General features: G+C 42.9%; 1 protein-coding gene across 3 annotated transcripts; it reads left to right on the top strand.

Moving 5' to 3' along the window:
- The first annotated feature begins 5,853 nt into the window (after positions 1-5,853).
- On the top strand, positions 5,854-17,388 carry LOC132955620 (mitogen-activated protein kinase kinase kinase 14). 3 transcript variants are annotated; one of them, XM_061028534.1, is made up of 14 exons: positions 5,854-6,166; positions 7,308-7,383; positions 7,652-8,453; positions 10,083-10,214; positions 10,358-10,487; positions 10,565-10,693; positions 11,897-12,001; positions 12,626-12,789; positions 12,879-13,029; positions 13,393-13,962; positions 16,287-16,393; positions 16,482-16,596; positions 16,681-16,781; positions 16,967-17,388. In XM_061028534.1, exons 1-14 carry the CDS (start codon positions 5,896-5,898, stop codon positions 17,129-17,131), a joined length of 3,018 nt encoding a protein of 1,005 aa, XP_060884517.1. In that variant the 5' UTR covers positions 5,854-5,895; the 3' UTR covers positions 17,132-17,388. The 3 variants fall into 3 exon arrangements, with proteins under 3 accessions (XP_060884517.1, XP_060884516.1, XP_060884518.1); XM_061028533.1 differs by having other exon boundaries at positions 10,080-10,214; XM_061028535.1 differs by lacking the exon at positions 7,308-7,383 and having other exon boundaries at positions 6,049-6,166; positions 10,080-10,214; positions 16,967-17,387.
- The last annotated feature ends 815 nt before the right edge of the window (positions 17,389-18,203 follow it).

Raw genomic sequence — 18,203 nt, 5'->3', positions numbered from 1 at the left:
GTTGATGACTGAAGAGTTAAATAACGTTCCTTAAAATATCCCTTAAGTGTTTGTGATAATTAGATTCACTGAGGTCATCCCTGAAGTTTATCAGACAGCAGGATGTACAACAAGCCCACTCACTTCCTCTGCCCTTTTCCATTCATATCCTCTTACTACCCCAACCACCCACCCCCACCCCTTCCTCCCCCACGTCCTCACACTCATCAGAAAGTTGTTATGACGACCCGAGTAAATACGACACAGAGTGGTGAGTGGAGACACAGCTGTGTGGGGGGGATTGTGTCCCACTTTTCCTGTCAGCTAACTTGGCAGGCTGTGATAGAGGATCTTTATTTGATAATCTGCCCCCTGGTGGTCACAAACAGACACGACGGCTCTTCTGCTCGAGTAGAGAACAATGAGGAAACACATGCTGCTTCAGCTCTAAATGAGGTCAAATGCTCTGCTCCTGTGAGGCCCCCTTTGTCGAGGACGTACAGGACGCTTACTTATGTGAAGGCCTTTGATACACACTGCTGCCTTTAGAGAGATGAGCAATTGTTTACTTTTAATTCATACAGGAAGTCCATGAACCTTCAATCTAATGTTAATATATGTCAGGAGGACAAACTACTCTTCAGAGCCCCTCCTCAGAAATTCAAATGTTAGAGTTTTAAATGTTGAAGTTCTACATTTTTGAGAATACTTTTTTGGACTGTCTTAGTTTTATCAATCAAATAATGAATATCAATAGTTCAAGAATGTCCAGCCTGCATGAACTAACATGACACCATGAATTTTAACATTCAAGAATCAGAGTAAATAGTATTTTCATAGAACAGAAGACGAGGATGAAAACAAGATAAACACTTTAAAGGTCACATATTCTCCTCCTCTTCAGTTTAAATAAGTGTCAGAGCTCCTCAAAACATGTGTGTGAAGTTTCTTGTTCTAAATCCACTCTGATCCTGTATTTGATCATGTCTATAAACCCCTCTATTTCAGCCCTGCTCAGAACAGGCTGTTTCTGTGTCTGTACCTTTAAATATGTAAATGAGCTGTGTCTGACCACGCCCCCTCTCTGGAAGGGCTCGGGTGTACTCGGTGCTTTCTCGCTCCATGTCCTATTGTTTACGGTGAGAAGGCAGACTCAGAGGGCAGAACAAACACCTAGCTGTGGGAGTGTCACCCACCTGGGGGAGGGGCTACTGCCCTTTGTGATGTCATGAAGGGAGAATCTCCAAACGGCCTGTTTGAGCACACATTTTCTGAAAAGTGGAGCAGGGAAAAGACGGAAAGGATGGACTTTTCTCATCATTGGGGGGTTTGTAGACGGACTAGAGACACACATTAGAGTTAGAGGAACATGGTGAAGAGGATTACATTTATTAATCACGATTAATCTCTGAATTTCAACACTTTATCGTGATTAATCACATTTATAATCACATGAATCAAACTCCATTATTTGGCATTTCAAAATAAAATTTGTTTTGTTATACGGTGCTTAACTTGCTGTTTGAATTCAACCCTGCTTTTATTTTGAAACAAAGTCAGAACCTTCTGGTAGGTCAGAGGTTACGCCACATCAACATAACCACATAAACAGGAAGTGGTTACAGATCAAAAACTATGATGATCGTCGTTCATTTATCGATCAATCGAACTCCAGGTGTCAGTTTTCTGTGAGAGGCGGAGACCTGGAGAAGCCGTGTAACCTCTGTGAGGATTTTCAGCTCTATGTTTAGCAGACCTGACCCACCAACAGCAGAGAGGACTGAAGTGACAAAAAGCCTTTGACGTGTGCAAAAAGAAAAAACGTCCTGCTCAGCCTCACTATTGGTCAGCAGCTGATCCAGTTCAGATGTTACCAGGGAGGAGAGGGACCTCCACCCTAAAACACACACACACACACACACACACACACACACACACACACACACACACACACACACACATACTTAACACTCCCTCCTCTGGTATTTAGTTAATTCCCAACAGGAATGTGTAGATTCAGTCGTCGTCAAGTCGAGCAACAAATGTGCTGCTGGAGGGATGGACAGCTGCCAATCAACAGCGGACATTATCTGTGTGTTCTCAAAGTGACTAAACATGCATCACTATTATCTGATTAGAAATGTGAAGAAAAAAAACATATCGATAAAGATAAGAGACGCTCTGTTGTGCCATCACATCTGGACACGCCCCTTAAAGTCTCTATATGTGATTTTTCACACTTGGGGTGTAACACCCGAGTCCCACTGTCTGTGATGTTTTCAGAGTTTTCAGAGTCCTATCTTCAGTTTGTTTACATCGCCCGGACGGCCGGCTGACTCCTCCCCTCGTGTATAAAAGTTGTTTAATTGAGGGACTAGAGAAAAGAAGAATAACATACTGTACTCACTGCTTAACTGTGTTTCTAGATCACGCTCATTTCAGGTAAATTTACATGCAGTGTGAAGATACGAGCATAGTAAAGATCGCTAGCATTAGCATGCTAACACAACAATGCAGCGCAAGTTTTTTTGGTTTCATGCTGGTGCTCAAGGGCGACATCTACTGGATCAAAAAATATAAATATAAAGCCTTTAAAGGAAGGAGTTTCCCATTCATAACAAACGAGAAGAATACAGAAGGACACAATGAAGACAGAAAATATAAATGAATGTGCATATACACATGTTCATATGAAGACATAAACCAACACAGGTCATCACAAAGTCTTCTTTAAGTCACCTTCTGCATCATATCTGCTCGTTAGTCGTTATTGTCCTTGATGTAAAGTTTTGTTTTTCAGTTAATTACAATAAACTTTAAAGACACTAAAAGATCCAAACACAGGCGGCGAGTGTCACTGAGGGCATGAACAGTATCCAGAGGCCGCTGTGTGTGGGTGGCGGTGTTTGGAGTTTGTTTGGAGGGGCGGTGGGTGTTTGGTGTTGTGCAAGGGGGGGGGGGGGGGCAGCGGGGTGACTGAGGTGTAAGATCTCATAACTCTCACACATGGTCGACCAATCAGCAGAGGCTGCAGGGGGCAGAAAGCCGGTAGGTTACAGACTGTGGCACACATGACTTAGAACGAGCAGAGAGACAGAGAGGCAGGAAACTTCTTCTTCTTCTGTGTTTCTTATCACAGTCTCACCAGAGCGACTTCACCTGAACCTGAGACAGGACACACACCACTGATCGTCCCCACCTCAGGTAATGTGCTCTGTTGGTGTAGAGTTTCACTTTGATGCAACTTTAATCCACAGTGTCAGCCTGACTCCTTTATAACAGGAGGTGTCCTCTTTATCAGGTCAGAGAGGGAAGAGAGGAAGTGAAGTTAGAAATGCATCGTGGGTGATATGGCGTTGTTTGGGAGATCAGTCTTTTGCACGTCCTGAGAGAACAATTGGGCCTAAAATAAACCTAAAAGAGGTTAAACTTCACTCCTAAAGTTTTGACTTTGGGAGCATTGACATCTCAAGTGTAGATCTTTTTCTTTCACCTGTCAAACATGTTTCCTGTTTTTAGTTTTAGTTGTGTTTCCTCGAGCTTTAACAGTTCAGCGTCCTCACACTATGTAAGGGAGGTGATTCAGATATTTCCTCAACCCTCAGGCTGTGTGTGTGTGTGTGTGTGTGTGTGTGTGTGTGTGTGTGTGTGTGTGTGTGTGTGTGTGTGTGGGATAAGGTTGTCAAAATGTCTGATATTCGATCCTTTTTGGATATCTTGTTTTAAAGCGATCAAACTCTATTATTTTATTGATCGATAGTGTCTAAAAGTATCAAAGCTTTAAAATAAGAAAGGTGTTTAGGAGAGGAACGAGTCAGGCAAACTCCTGCAAACTGTCTTGATTGCACAAAAACAGTTTGTTTCCAGAAACGTTGCCAACATATTTGTGCAATTAAGACAGTTTGCAGAAGTTTGCCTGCAATATTTGGTTGTTAAAAACAAGAAATGACTCAATGTGGAGTGCCTAGGACTTCTTCTTTTGTTGTTGCCATGGTATCCAAACAGGTATCGATTAGATTTCTAATAGAGTGGTATCATGACAACCTCAGTGTGAGAACTTTAGGACGAGTGTGGTCCTTCTGTGTGTGTGTGTGTGTGTGTGTGTGTGTGTGTGTGTGTGTGTGTGTGTGTGTGTGTGTGTGTGTGTGTGCGTGTGTGTTTTGATCCCTCCAGCGTTTGGCTGTCAACATGGCGAGTTTTGAGGAAGAGAGACTCAGACAGCTGGCCCGCCTCGGTTGGAAAGCATGCGGCGGCTGCTTCTGCGGCTGCGTGCCAAAAATCTCTGCGCGCTATTTATACTCACCTTTACCCGGCTTACCGCTGGTGTCTGTTCATTCACGCCCCGCCGACGCAAATGCCATCGCATTAAAATGCTGACCAAGAAAATACACTTCCTTTTTTTTTTTTTTTATCAAGAGGATTTTTTGCTTTATAGTTGCTAAAGTTAGTCAGGCATGTCTCCTCGGTTCACTATCTGGTACAGAGTTCAATAAAACAACTTTTTTAAAAAACAAACTGGCATCCGATCTTGAGAAGTCAATCCTGGCTCCTAGAGGATGAATCCTGAAGACTTTTTTATCCTCTGAATTATCATCCTGCTCCACCATGAATTGAACAAATCAATTGGTTGCATTCATACAGTTTGGTGATCTCACACATTTCAGGATGAGCTGGATGTAGCTGTGGGCGGCTGTGGCTCAGTTGGTAGCATCGGTTGCCTCGTAACCGGAAGGTCGGGGGTTCAATCCCCAGCTCTTGCAGCAACATGTCCGATGTGTCCTTGGTCAAGACACTTAACCTCAAATTGCTCCGGTGTGAATGTGATGAGTTAATACTGATGGTCACTTCATATAGCAGCCTCTACCACCAATGTGTGAATGTGTAGGTGTGACCCTCAGTCGTCAGAAGACTAGAATCAGCAGGATGATTGGTTTAGAGAGGTTGTGGTTGGATCATTGCCTAAAGAGTGAACGCCCCAAATCAGCTGATCACCAGAGCAGAGAGACGGAGGGAGTGGACGAGAGGAATGAAGCCAAACAAGTGAATGTGTGAGAGAATAAAAAAACAGTCTTCCTGCTTGAACTTACGCTGAACTCTCTTAGAACAGTCGATAACATTAGTCTTGCTCCATCAGTGTGTCCATGTTGAGACTAAGAACAGTTAAAGTATCTCAGCGTGTCCTGGATTAATAAACAATATGTAAGAAGGATATTCATGGTTCTCAGATGATTAACCGTCATGACTTTCTTTTAATGTAACTACGAGGTCATCATCAACCAATCGTCAGCCCTATGTTCCCACATTTCTAAGGATTTTCTCAAAATTAGGCCCTATGTTACCACAGGTTAGGGTTAGGGTTAGTTAACTGATACAAATTCATGAAAAAGGAATTGTGGGAGCATAGGGCTGTGGGAGCATAGGCACGCTCCCAACCAATGGATGCAAAGATTCAAGGTCGTTTCCATGAGCCTCAGCTGTACTTTGACTTTGATGCCAATTAGCAAATTGTACCAAAGCTAGCTTGCCTTTTTTAACGCTTTATCTGTTGAACAACAGAACAATAACATTGTCAATGTGAGCATATTAGCATGCTAACAAGTTAGCTGAGTGCATCACTGCGCATATGAAATGTGTCTTCTAGGTTAGCTTGATGCACCAGTAACCATCCTAAATCTAAAATAATGACAACAAATATGAACAATGTGATCATGGTGTAAAGATGGAAGAAGTCTAACCCGGACCTGAACAGAGAAATAAGCTAGCTGACTTGTCAAGGGTTTAAAAACTTATGAAAGAATTAAATTAATTCCTCACTTCACCTACAAGACAGATGAAACGTCCTCAGATACTGAAGTGTTTTAGTCGTTCTTAGACGTCTGCGTTTTTTCCTTTTCTCTTCCAGTTCTCTCATCCTTGATGCACAGCGACAGTGACAGAGAAATGGCCATACCGCGGATGTTTAACTCCAACACGCCCTTCGTCATCGTCACCGGAGGCTCTGAGCTCACGTTTCTTGGCAAAGAGGAGGACTGCGAGGGCTGTGAGGAGGAGAAGGACTCGCTGGTCCAGGCCATCGCCCCCCATCTGAGCCGAGTGATGCAGCACGGCACGGCCAAACACGTGGTCACCGAGGGGCGGGAGGAAGCCGAGGAGGATCACTGTGTGTCCATCGTCGCTCAGGCAGAGAGTAAGGGGGGGGGGGGGGGGGCAACAAATGTAGCATGAGAATCATTACTGTGAGGACAGGACTGAATGACAGCAGGAATAGAGCTTTGTTTCTGCTGCTATCATCATTCAAAATAAATGCATGCTGGATTTTTTAAGTATATTTTTGAATCTCTCTTTTCTGCATCATGAGAACCTGTGTTGATACATTAGGCATGATGTGCTTTAAGTAAATAATCCAAAATGTATGATTACTTTAAAGACTTAAATGTAGAAATCAAGTTTATCCTCTGAAAATAACTCTGTGAGTCATGACTGTCTACAATGGGTGTAACACCCGAGTCCCACTGTCTGTGATGTTTTCAGAGTTTTCAGAGTCCTATCTTCAGTTTGTTTACACCGCCTGGACGGCCGGCTGACTCCTCCCCTCGTGTATAAAAGTTGTTTAATTGAGGGACTAGAGAAAAGAAGAATAACATACTGTACTCACTGCTTAACTGTGTTTCTAGATCACGCTCATTTCAGGTAAATTTACATGCAGTGTGAAGATACGAGCATAATAAAGATCGCTAGCATTAGCATGCTAACACAACAATGCAGCGCGAGTTGTTTTGATTTCATGCTGGTGCTCAAGGGCGACATCTGCTGGAAAAAAATCACATATAAAGTCTTTAAGTGTACTGCAACAAGAAGTGGTCAGTGGATCAGTTGTCTTCATTCAAGTTATCCAATATGGACGATAAGAGATGCTTTTGATTCCCATTTGTGAAATCGTAGAAATCAGTTGTTTTTGTAGATTCAACATTTAAAGCACTGATGAGGAATGTTTGCTGTTTGGCTTTATTAAGAATTAGATGAGGTGTCTGCAGAGGTCTGGATTTAACGAGTAGATTAGCTTAGCATAAAGATTATCTTAGCATAAAGACTTGAAACATAACATCAATCACTGGGGCCATGACCAATTGACCTAGCGAGCATGTCTTTGGACTGTGGGAGGAAGCCAGAGTACCTGGAGAGAACCCACGCATGCACAGGGAGAATATGCAAACTACCACACAACCTGTCCAACTGGGATTTGAACCAGGAATCTACTTACTGTGAGGCAACAGCGCTAACCACTGTACCACTGTTTTGTTCTAATTTGTCACATTTCTGTGTCTCAGGTGAAGACTTTCAGGAGTTCAGCCCCACAAAAACACAGCGCCCTTACTCAAGGTGTCAGTTGCTCAAAAAGCACAGGTACCTGTCAACGCCATCCACAGTTCCCTTTAGTATGTCAGAAATGTAACACTGCTGTTATGAGGGCAAATCAAAACTTTAGAGGCCTGATGGAAAGAGCTAAATGCAACCAGTACAGCTCAAACACTTTGCAAGGGGAACTCAATTGACTTAGTAAAAGTCTTTCAAATTGTCTTCAACATAATTAATTTCATTGTGTGCTAATCCTTCAAACTGTTGTTCATGTGTTAGCACTCCAAACATGACATAATCATCCTCTCATTTGCAGGTTTCTCAGCCAGGAAGCTGCTCTTATGAGTGACTCTGAGGATGAAGACGTCGACGTGGCCGGCAAACTCCCGCACCACCACCTCCAGAGGAAACAGCGCAGGAAGTCGGGGAGACAGATCCCGGAGGTGGGGGAAGAACCTCCGATTATCCGCGGCCTTTGGGTGCAGGAGATTGATTGGCTTAAGTCGGCAGAGATCATCCCGCCTCCTCCTCAGTTTACGGACTCCTGTAGTCATGGAGACGAGCGGCTCTGTGCGCATGGAGGCTGCAGCTGTGCAGATGTGTCTCCATCGGAGGACAGATCAGGAGACGCAGAGGACTCGTCCACCAGCGAGCACAGAGCATGCTCGGACTCTGACTGCGGCCTGGAGCGGGATTCTGAATCCATCTGCACTCATGAGAGCGAGTCGGACTCGTCCTGCGGTGCGGACGACGTCACACGCGCAGCAGACAGTTTAGGGGTTGAAGCCAGGAGCTCAAAGTTGACCTTTGACCTCATGAATGTGTCCGGCTTTAACTCTTACTCCCACACTGAGTGGGATTCTGACTCCACAGGGCGTGTGCAAAGCCTGCTGGGAATGACAGACTCCACAGAGTCGCTCAGCTCTGTGAATATTTCCCAGAATGCCTTTGGTTTTGATGACACGAGTGATAGTGACACAGTTTTGGATTTCCTCAGAGGCAGAGTGACACAGATGCCGAAGCTCTCTGTTTCACCTTTCTTCGTGGATTTAATAAAACAGACTCTGAACGGCTGGAGGAGCAGAAAACCAGGAAATGAAGGGCTTATATTTGACCATGTAAGACGTTCAGATCATTTTTATCTAAATTGTCTGGTTATAAAAATGTCTACATAGTAAGCCACAGTCATCAAACTCTACTCTTGACGAGTTGGGAAGGTTTAAAACAATGAAAACAAACATCACAATCACTGATGTAAGCCATGATCAGAAAGAGAACTCCGGTAATTTAGTTGAACTCTTAAATGGGATGCCACAGGGCTCAGAAGAGGAAAATTAAAGTTTAAAAAAACTGGTTGAAATTGAGGCCGCTGAGGTCAAGATGTCACGACTTTTCATCCCTATTATGCAACAAGCTCCAACATTTTCCATAAAGCATTCAGTAACCCTTTCTATTTATACATTGTTGTGCATTGTAGCATGCTAATGTTAGCGCTCTTTAGTTAGCTCGTAGCTTCACATTGCATATAAATTGACGCAGAATGACCGAGATCTAAAAACTCTTAAATGACCTCCAAATAATCAGTGAGTATGTTCTTCTTCTTCTCTCTAGTTCTTGACTAAAACAGCTTTTATACACAAGGGGAGGAGCCGGCCGTCCCGTCCATGTAAACACGGCTCTGACAACAACACAGCCAGCGGGACTCGAGCTTCTCCCTCATTGTAGACAGTCATGACTCAGAGACACATTTACACAGGATAGACTTGATTTCTGCTTAATCTATGTGTATAATATCACACATTCTGCCTTTAAAGATTTGCACGCAAACTCCTGCACGGTCTAAATTGCAAAAATACATTAATTTGCAAAGTTTTGGTCTCAACACGTTGCCAGTTAGTTCATTGCAATTCGGACATTATTTATAAACCTGTCTTATGAAATAGAAATGATATGTAAAGAAAAATACTTGCAGCCTTTCCAACACCTTATAGTTGGTTTTAACACAAGTCGCTTCTTCTGAAAGGGCAAATAGCCAGATTTTTGTGGTGGCACCTGGGGTGGCCTATCAGATTTCTCAGGGGGGGCCCATGCCACCCCTGGCCATTCATTCAAACACGGCCCTGCGAATATGCACACGCACATGCAAAGAAAAACTTCCACAGGGGCTAGATCAAAAACCAAACTGAAGGCAAAAATCAAATAAGGATCCACACATTGTTTTTAAAAGCATCCCAGCTAGTTTTAAAGATTTATTTCTGGGCTTTTCATGCCTTTATTGTAGAGACAGGACAGTGGATAGAGTCTGAAATCAGGGAAAGAGACATGCGGGAAGGGAGCCACGGATCGGATTTGAACCCGGGCTGCCCGCTCGGAGGACCACAGCCTCCATACATGGTGGGCGCGCGCACTAACCACTGTGCCACCAGCGCCCCACATCTCAGCTAATTTAATTGAAAAAACAGCGATTTGATCTCACAGATCTTCTTCAGTCAAAATGTTGTTGGAAGCTTTTATTACAGCTTACAGATCCTTTTTTGATCCTTGCCTTGGTTTTATACAGAAATGTATTTTCACATATCTTTATCTTTAGAAGCACAACAGCATCAAATGAACCCTAACCCTTGGTAAATGTACTACACCTGCTGTGACATCACCGATTGAGTTATTAACCCTTTTACTGCTGCTCTTTTTCTCTCAGCCTGGTTCTCATTTATTCTGGCGCTGCATACTTTTGTCTCCCACAGCAGCTTCAGCCCGACAGCTGTCAGTACAGAGAGGGAGAGGAGTACCGTGTTCTTCATCACATACAGAACGGCTCATACGGTGACGTGTTCTGCGTTCAGGACAAAAAGTCGGGGTTCAAATGTGCTGCCAAGAGGGTAAGCCAAGGAACAATGAGTCATTTATGAGAAGATAAAAAAAACACCCAAAACAAACTCAGTACACTTCTGGTCCTGAGCAGCAAAAATCATGTTTGAGTTACTGAGATGTTTTTGTGCACATTGTTGTCCGCTGATCTCAGATCCCTCTGAGTCACTTCAGCAGCGAGGAGGTGAGCACGTGGAGCGCTCTGAACTGTCCTCGTGTTGTCGAGCTGTTTGGGGCTGTGAGGGAGGGGATCAACGTCGTGCTCTTCATGGACTTGAAGCCAGGTACAGTTGAGGTGGAATGTAACTTAATTAAATTACACATAAAACAACAAATAACAGTTTTATCCAAACCTCCTCAGCGTGTTTGGCTCAGCTCCTAAAAGAGATGGATACGCTGCCTGAGGATTTGGCCCTGCACTACCTTCATCAGACACTGGGGGCGCTAGAACACCTGCACCACAGAAGGGTCCTTCACCTGGATGTCAAAGGTACTGTCTTGTTGTAGAGAACATCCTTTTTTCTGGGTGTGTATGAGGGAGGGATTCTCCAGTGTTTAGCAGCAACGTAAAATGTTTCCCTTTTAGCATCTTTCAGCTGTTTGTTTTGGTTTTAAAGCCTCAACTTTCCTCCAATTTTGTTTCCTCTCAGCGTTGTTTCCAGCAGACACAGCTCAGATAAACTCCTCGACATTATCTGCTCAAAATTGACATCTAACTTGTGATCACAGTGTCAGCCACAAAAGAGAGGTGGAGACCCAAACGGAGCTAAAAGAATGTGAACACTGGCCTGAAAGGCAGCGTCAGTAGCATTGTTCGTTGTCGCTTGTAAACATAACATTCAAACTGGGGCTAATCTCCCTAGAAGTGCACACCCACTGCAGGGCGTAGTGTGTGTGTTTAATGCTTGTACCTACACGGCAAGCTACCTGACAATATTACATTTGTTGTATTGGAAAAGCTGATAATTTAGCAAGCTAGCACAAGCTAATGTTTGGCACTTCCCTGTCCAACAGAAAGCATCCGCAGGATCACCTGCTTTACCTCACTATGATTGTATTTCCTCTTCTTTGCCACAAACTCTGCGTCTGCAATATTCACAGTTTTGAATCACGTCCAATCGCTGAATATTATTCAATCCTAAACTCACCTGAGTGCTGTCATTGGCTGGAGGAAACTCATCCACTTCCTGCCCAGAAAAATTGCGAGTCATCATGATTTGATATCATCCTGGGAGGAAGGGAGCCCAGTGAAGCCTCCAGCTGCTGGGGTTACCGTCAGATAGAATACCTAATCCTAAACTGACAAGTCGCCCCTAAACCTCTGTGTACAATCCCTGCTGAGAGGTTTGAGTAGAGGAGGGGTCCACCCAAATTAGGCCCGTCTTTTACCTCAGAGCTTTCTGTGAGCACTCAGCCAAAAAACATCAAATTAACCCGTCTCATCCTATCATGTCCTTATAAAAAAAAAAGGTTGATAAAAGTGTGTTTGCTTTATTTTTAAGGATGTTACCTTGTGTCACCTCCAGATTGGCTGTTCAGAGGCTGCTCAGGCTTCATACCCCCCCCCCCCCCGTGGACGCGTCAGTCTGAGAGCCTCTGACAGCCCCCCTGGTTTCTCACTCATCTGTTTCATAATGAACAGGGAATGAAAACAAGCTGTCTCTCTAAATCCTGTGTGTTGATTTAATTCCAGTTGACAATGTGCTGCTGTCTGCAGACTGCAGGGACACATTCCTCTGCGACTTTGGTCTCTCAGAGACTTTGGATGACAGCGGATGGAGCAGCAGGGCGTTCAGGGGTGAGTAAGGTCTAAAAAAGGCAACACAAAACTGGGACAAGATTTAAAATACATCGACTTACTATTCATTGATTATAATATCGGACCAGGTTACTTAAATACATTCTGTAATTAGAATAAAGAGAAGACAGCCTATTCCTACAACAACATGTACTTTTGATTAAATGTTTACTTTTTTTACTGGAGGAAATAAGCAGCTTGAGTTGTATTCCGGTCCCCACTTCTCCTCAGGAGTTACAGGAGTCCAGCTACAGACTTAAGGCATAAATGTATGCGTCATAAATTAGTTATGACGCACACATTTATGCCTTTTAATCTTGGCTTCAAGTAACTTGAACGGCTATCCCACTACTCAGAAATCCATGAACGATGCTACGGCAACCCTTTTAGTACAAAACACAAAATGTGAATTAATAAGCCTCAATGTAGCGCACTAAACCGTAGATATAAACAAGAGGATCTCTGTGGGTTTCTAGGAAGTGTATCACATGTTTAAAAAAATGTATTGAAACAAGTACAGAAAGAATCAGCATGATCATTTGCATGAGCCATGGGAAGAGATGGTGATGTTATAAAGAGCTAAAAGACGAGAAATTGAAATGAATTCATTGTTTGTCGACGTAGGAGCTGCCTTCCCCGGCACAGAGAGCCACATGGCCCCCGAGGTGGCACGAGGGGATGGACTGTGTGCCAAAGCCGACGTGTGGAGCAGCTGCTGTATGCTTCTGCACATGCTCAATGGTTGCCAACCGTGGATACGCTACTACTCCCACCCACTTTGTCTGCAGGTGAGAATCCTCTTTATTGTTATTGTTAATACTTTTACAGTGTAATGCATTAAAGTGTTCACACATTTTTTTGTATCTGTTTTTTTCAGATTGTCAACGAGCCTCCGCCGCTGTGGGAGGTGCCATCCAACTGTAACAACTTCACAGCCAAAGTGTTCAGGGCCGGACTCCAGAAAGAGCCAGACAGACGAGCATCAGCAAAGGAGCTGAGGAAGAAAACCACCAAGGCCCTCAGAGCTGGTCAGTGTGATACATTTGGGAGGATGATCTATTTTATAAACATTTTTTATTCTATGAGATAATTAATAAAGACTTACTCTTACAAACAGACAATTGGACAAATATGTTACCAATGTATTTGTTCAATTGCTGTTGCTCAATCTATCTTAATATAAAAATCCATCTGAAATGAAATAGGGCCCAAGAATGATCCCTGCGGGACTCCTAACCTAATTTAATCACTCAGCGAGACCTGATTCTTTACAGAAACACAGAATAATGTGATTATGAAGCCTACAAACTGAGTGTGAATGAAGTACTTACTGTTTTTGTGACACCATCTGCATCTCTACAGACTCTAAATATAAATATTTTTCTCCACAGTTGGAGGTCTGAGTCCCTGGTCCATTAGAAGTGCCTGTGAGAAGCTTTTTCATGGCAAGCACCAGAATGAAGACAACCCATGCTCTTTGTCAGCCATGATCCCCGCCATCCCATCAGCACCTGGGATGTACTGGGTGAGCCCTTGGAGAACCACAGCAGTGGACGAGGACAGCAATAACTCAAAATATGGTGAATCGGACGACGACTTTGATCCAGAGGCAGATTCCTTAACGAGAGAATGGGACTCTCAGCCGAAAACACTGCAGGATGATTATGCTGCTGGGGAAAAGGACTGGGACTCCTGCTCTGACTCAGAGGAGGACATATACATGGGAGAGGAGGAATATGATCAGGAAAATCGTCTGAAAACTGACCGGGACTATGAGGGGGATTGGGAAGAGGAAGGAGACGAAGAGGAGGAGTATGAAGATGATGAAGAAGATTGGGACTCTTCTATATCTACTGAGTATCTCCGTGCTCTCAAAGGCCTTTTCCCTTTGCTGCAAAAAGGCCAAATGACAAACGATGATTCATGGGGATCAGAGCCAGAGCTGGAATACCTTCGGGATGGTGAGTCAGAAAAACGCTGTGTTATGAAAACTGCTCAGCAGGGGTCAAACAGGCTTGTTTACACATTTGTTGACCGGCTACAAGTCTCAAATATCTTTCATACATCTGGTCCAGCTACATTTCTGTATAGCCGTATCCTGATATGCAATCCTGAACATTTCTAGATTATTTAAGAAGGACTGTCCCTGATATCCTCCTGATCAGGTTGTTCAAATTTGCACCTCACAGAGGGAGAATAACCATGTGGAGAGGGATGTGGGGCGGGGGTCTCCTGATGCAAGACATGACTTGAAAAGTATAATGTGGAGGTGGCAGACTTAGCAGCAATGTCCGCTATACGCCGGCTATTGAACCATGAGTCTAGCTACTTAAGTTCCTCCATTTTGAAGTTAGAGTTTTGACTTCAGCGGCCGTTCCTGATGAAGTACTGAACTTATTCTGACTTCTGAGATCAAATGGATCGCACCAAAAGTCGGCTGTTTGTGTTCACACATTCAGCTCACCCTGAAAACTTCAGTAGTTTTTCAGGAGTTTTTTGCAAGTGTGAACAAGGCTTCTGAGTTACTATAGAGCTTTTTCTCTCTGTTACTCATTTAAAGACATTTTAAAGGATTTGTTCAGATATTTTCCAAGTCTTTTAAATAGAAAAACTCCATCAGTTTTACTCGTTGAGTCCGTCTGAAGTAGTAGTACTGCACTGAGAAAATGTTTTGACACCAGAAGCTACATATGTCATGTTTTCATTCATTGACTCAAGTGATGTCACATGAGTCAGCATCAGGTTGGTTCTGAAGTGTTCTTAATATACAAAATACAAAATACTAAGGTGTGGCGTCTACAGGAACTGAGCTTACCAAACCATTGCAGCTCACTGCTTGTCTCTGCTCGAGGCCATATAAGCCACGTAACATAACAACTTCTGGCGGTTGAGTTGCATTGTGGGTAAAGGTATGCACCTGTTTTGACAAGGAAGAAGAATGATATTGTTGGATGCGCTGCTTCATTCATGACTCATCTCAACCGTCGTCATAAATCAAACAATGCCATCGGAATGCTAAACCGGTTGGACGCTCTCTCGGTACAATATTAACATCACAAGTGGGAGTCATGGGCTGCTGTATTCATTTCACCAGTCAACACTGGCTGCTTGTTAAGCCACAGAGGATTTGAAACCACTGTTCTTCTGTCAGATATGACACGCGTGTTATGAATAAATTAGGAGTTGAAGAATACAGCAGCTGTAATGCACACCGAGTCGGGACGAACATGTTGATCCACTGAAAACAAACGAGCCCTGCATGTTAGTGTTACAGCCTTTAAAACGAACATGTCACAGGCATAACTTTACCAAAGATAATACACCATACTTAATATATTTATTATTCAAAGTCAGCCTATCTCTATGGATCGCTGGGAATGTTAAAGGTATTGCAAAAGCTGTTAAGACGTTCCTGAAGCAATCCTTTTGGAGCCAAAGTGACTAAAAGGTGGAACTAGTAAAAATATGAATACTACCATAGAGAGACGTGATGCTAGCGTTGCTAAAAATGCCATTACAACTTATTAAATGGGTTTCAGGATATTGATCCCTTAAACCAGGAGCTGGAAAAGGCTTTTTTGACTGGGGTGGCCAAACTGGGGCACCAGTATGCTGGGGTGCCATGGAGTATGTGGAAAGACATACGCACACAATGAAATCCCTTTATTAACCCATTTTGTCTCCACTAATCGTTTCTACTTTCATTGCTAACATTCAAGTATTTAAACGATGTTATATTCCAGTAGTTTATAGTTTATTTAACTTTAAAAAGTAACACAACTCATGGGCAAACACATAATTCTTCCATGGTTAATCCTTGAACAACTCAAAAAGTAGATGTTTGTCTACAGTCACAATTTAAAGCATTAACAAAAAGGAGATGTTCTTCATTGACATTAAAAGAAAGATGGCCGCCTGTTGCAACACAGCTCAAGTCCCACCTCTGACAAGGCACGTAGCCAATCATAGTTTAGGATTTGGAGGTGACCGATTAAATTTCAAGGGAGGCCTTGATCCACCCCTGTCTCAAACAGCGAGAGTTACTGAATCAGACGGCCTGAGAATTTTTACCTTATTAATGATCATATTTCAAGTACTTTAAAAGACCCTCATTAATGAAGACAACAATGGACAGTCTAATACCAGACAATTTAATTAAGGTATCAGTTCAGTAAGGCAATCATTGGTTTGAAGAGGAACCTGATTTGTCAATAAGGAAATAAAACATTTTTATTTGAGCGAATGAAAGCATGCTGTTAATTCTTACATGTTTTTCTCTCACTAGATGTAGCTAAAGGCACCATAATCCAGACCCCGTCCCCTGAACCTCGAGATGACCCTCCGTCCTGTTTCAGCTGCTCTGACTCGTCACAGCTGGATGCCTCAGACAAGGTGTGAATCTATAAATGCAGTGTGCATGGGCCTAACATGTGGATACAATGAAAGTGACTAAATCAAAATCTTTTTCTTCATTTCTTAGGATCACTCCTCAGACGATCTGAGCTCTGGAGTCTTCTCCTCATGTAACAGTCAGACAGACGGACACATGGAGTGGTTAGCCTCAGCAAACCAGCCCCCCTCACACTGCTTTGATGGTGAGACGCCGGGCTGTGCCACCGTGTTATGCAATGCTTGTTTACTTCTGTTTTCATGACTTACTGCTCTCATGCTCCGTGCAGGTGTTGACATCTGGATTGAGAACGTGCAGGGCGAGTGTCTGAGGATCCGAGAACGTCGGCAGGTCAAAGTGGGACACGTTGCTATTGGAATCAGTGATCAGGTAAAGGGGTCATTAAACTGATGATGCAGCACATTTCAAGGGTGATCTACCATATGTTTTCTACTGTTTGAAACATTAAAATCCATAACTACAGTCCTGAGATAAACGTACCGCAGTAAAATCAAATATGAGTTTTTATACTCATCCTCCAGTAATCCACATAAACGATCTAATCCATCATCCAGGTTTCAGGGAAAGCCTTCACCTTGGAGACCCTGGACAGAAAGACGGTGTCCTTTGAAGAAGAAATCAGAGAGTCGGGTCTGTGGCTGCGCTGCGTTCCTGCTCCTGACAGATGTCAGCGCTGGAGGTGGAGAGTCAAAGACAGCAAACTGGAGCTTCGAGAATGACATAAATGTTTGTTTTCTTTAATTGTTTTAACTTGCACTAACTTTAGGTAATAATTGTTATTTGACTATGTCAATTTTTAACATGTATATGTAGTCCAGAATGATCTGCTGCTGATTTGAGGGAGTTTTTTTGTTATGAATCTTTAGTTTTTCTCTGTATATTTATTTATATTTTTATGTGTTTGTTCCCTCGATGGTCTGGAAACCAGAGTGTGTCAAGTTTATCGCTGCTGTTTGAGAGAGAAGCTGTGTCATAGTACAACATGAGCCTGGATGACTTTAATACTTGAATGTCAGACATTTTATAAATTAATTAAAAAATGACCTCCAAGACAAAGAAGCTTCCTTCTTTTTGCCGACTCTGCTTGTTTTTCAATCCTTCATTCATTCATACTGTGAGTGGAGGACAGCCGGTGGAGTAAGGACACCATTGATCACGACACACGAGATGATGAATGTCCCTTTTGTACCGCTGCAGACTATGAACAGACCTGTAGCCTTTAGGAAATATTTCAACCCCTTTAACAAAACCGCTTTGAAAAGTTTATTTGACTGTTCCAGATTGGTTACCTGGTTTTATTTCAGTCATGACAAACATGCATGCTGCATATCTACATGAAGTTTGGAATCTTTTGTATGTACATTTTTCAAAGAGATGTAAAAATATAATGAATTATTTCAGATATGAAACACGCTGCAGTGGACAGTGAGGACAAACAGGAGCATGCAGGAAGATCACTTGAGCTTCTTTGTTTAAAAAAAAAAAATCAACTAATGGGTCTGCTCTTTAGTAAAGTGTCTCAGGATAATTGGCGCTATACAAATAATGATTGATTGGTTGATTGATTGAGTTTATATGCTGCATGCATGCTTGGATATTGCTGGCCTATTTACCAGCCAGAACAATGACCAGAGTACCAAACTCCATTCGAGTCCCTTTGCACCTTTAAAGAAAAGCTAAAGACCCGATTCTTTATGAACACCTACGACCTTAATGATGATGGTGATGATTTTAAAGATGATGTTGATGATGGTTTTTGTTTGATAACGTCAATTTTAGGATGGTTAATTG

The sequence above is a fragment of the Labrus mixtus genome, chromosome 21 (genome assembly GCF_963584025.1).
Source record: "Labrus mixtus chromosome 21, fLabMix1.1, whole genome shotgun sequence".
Classification (NCBI taxonomy): domain Eukaryota; kingdom Metazoa; phylum Chordata; class Actinopteri; order Labriformes; family Labridae; genus Labrus; species Labrus mixtus.
This window is presented reverse-complemented; position numbering and strand designations above follow the sequence as displayed.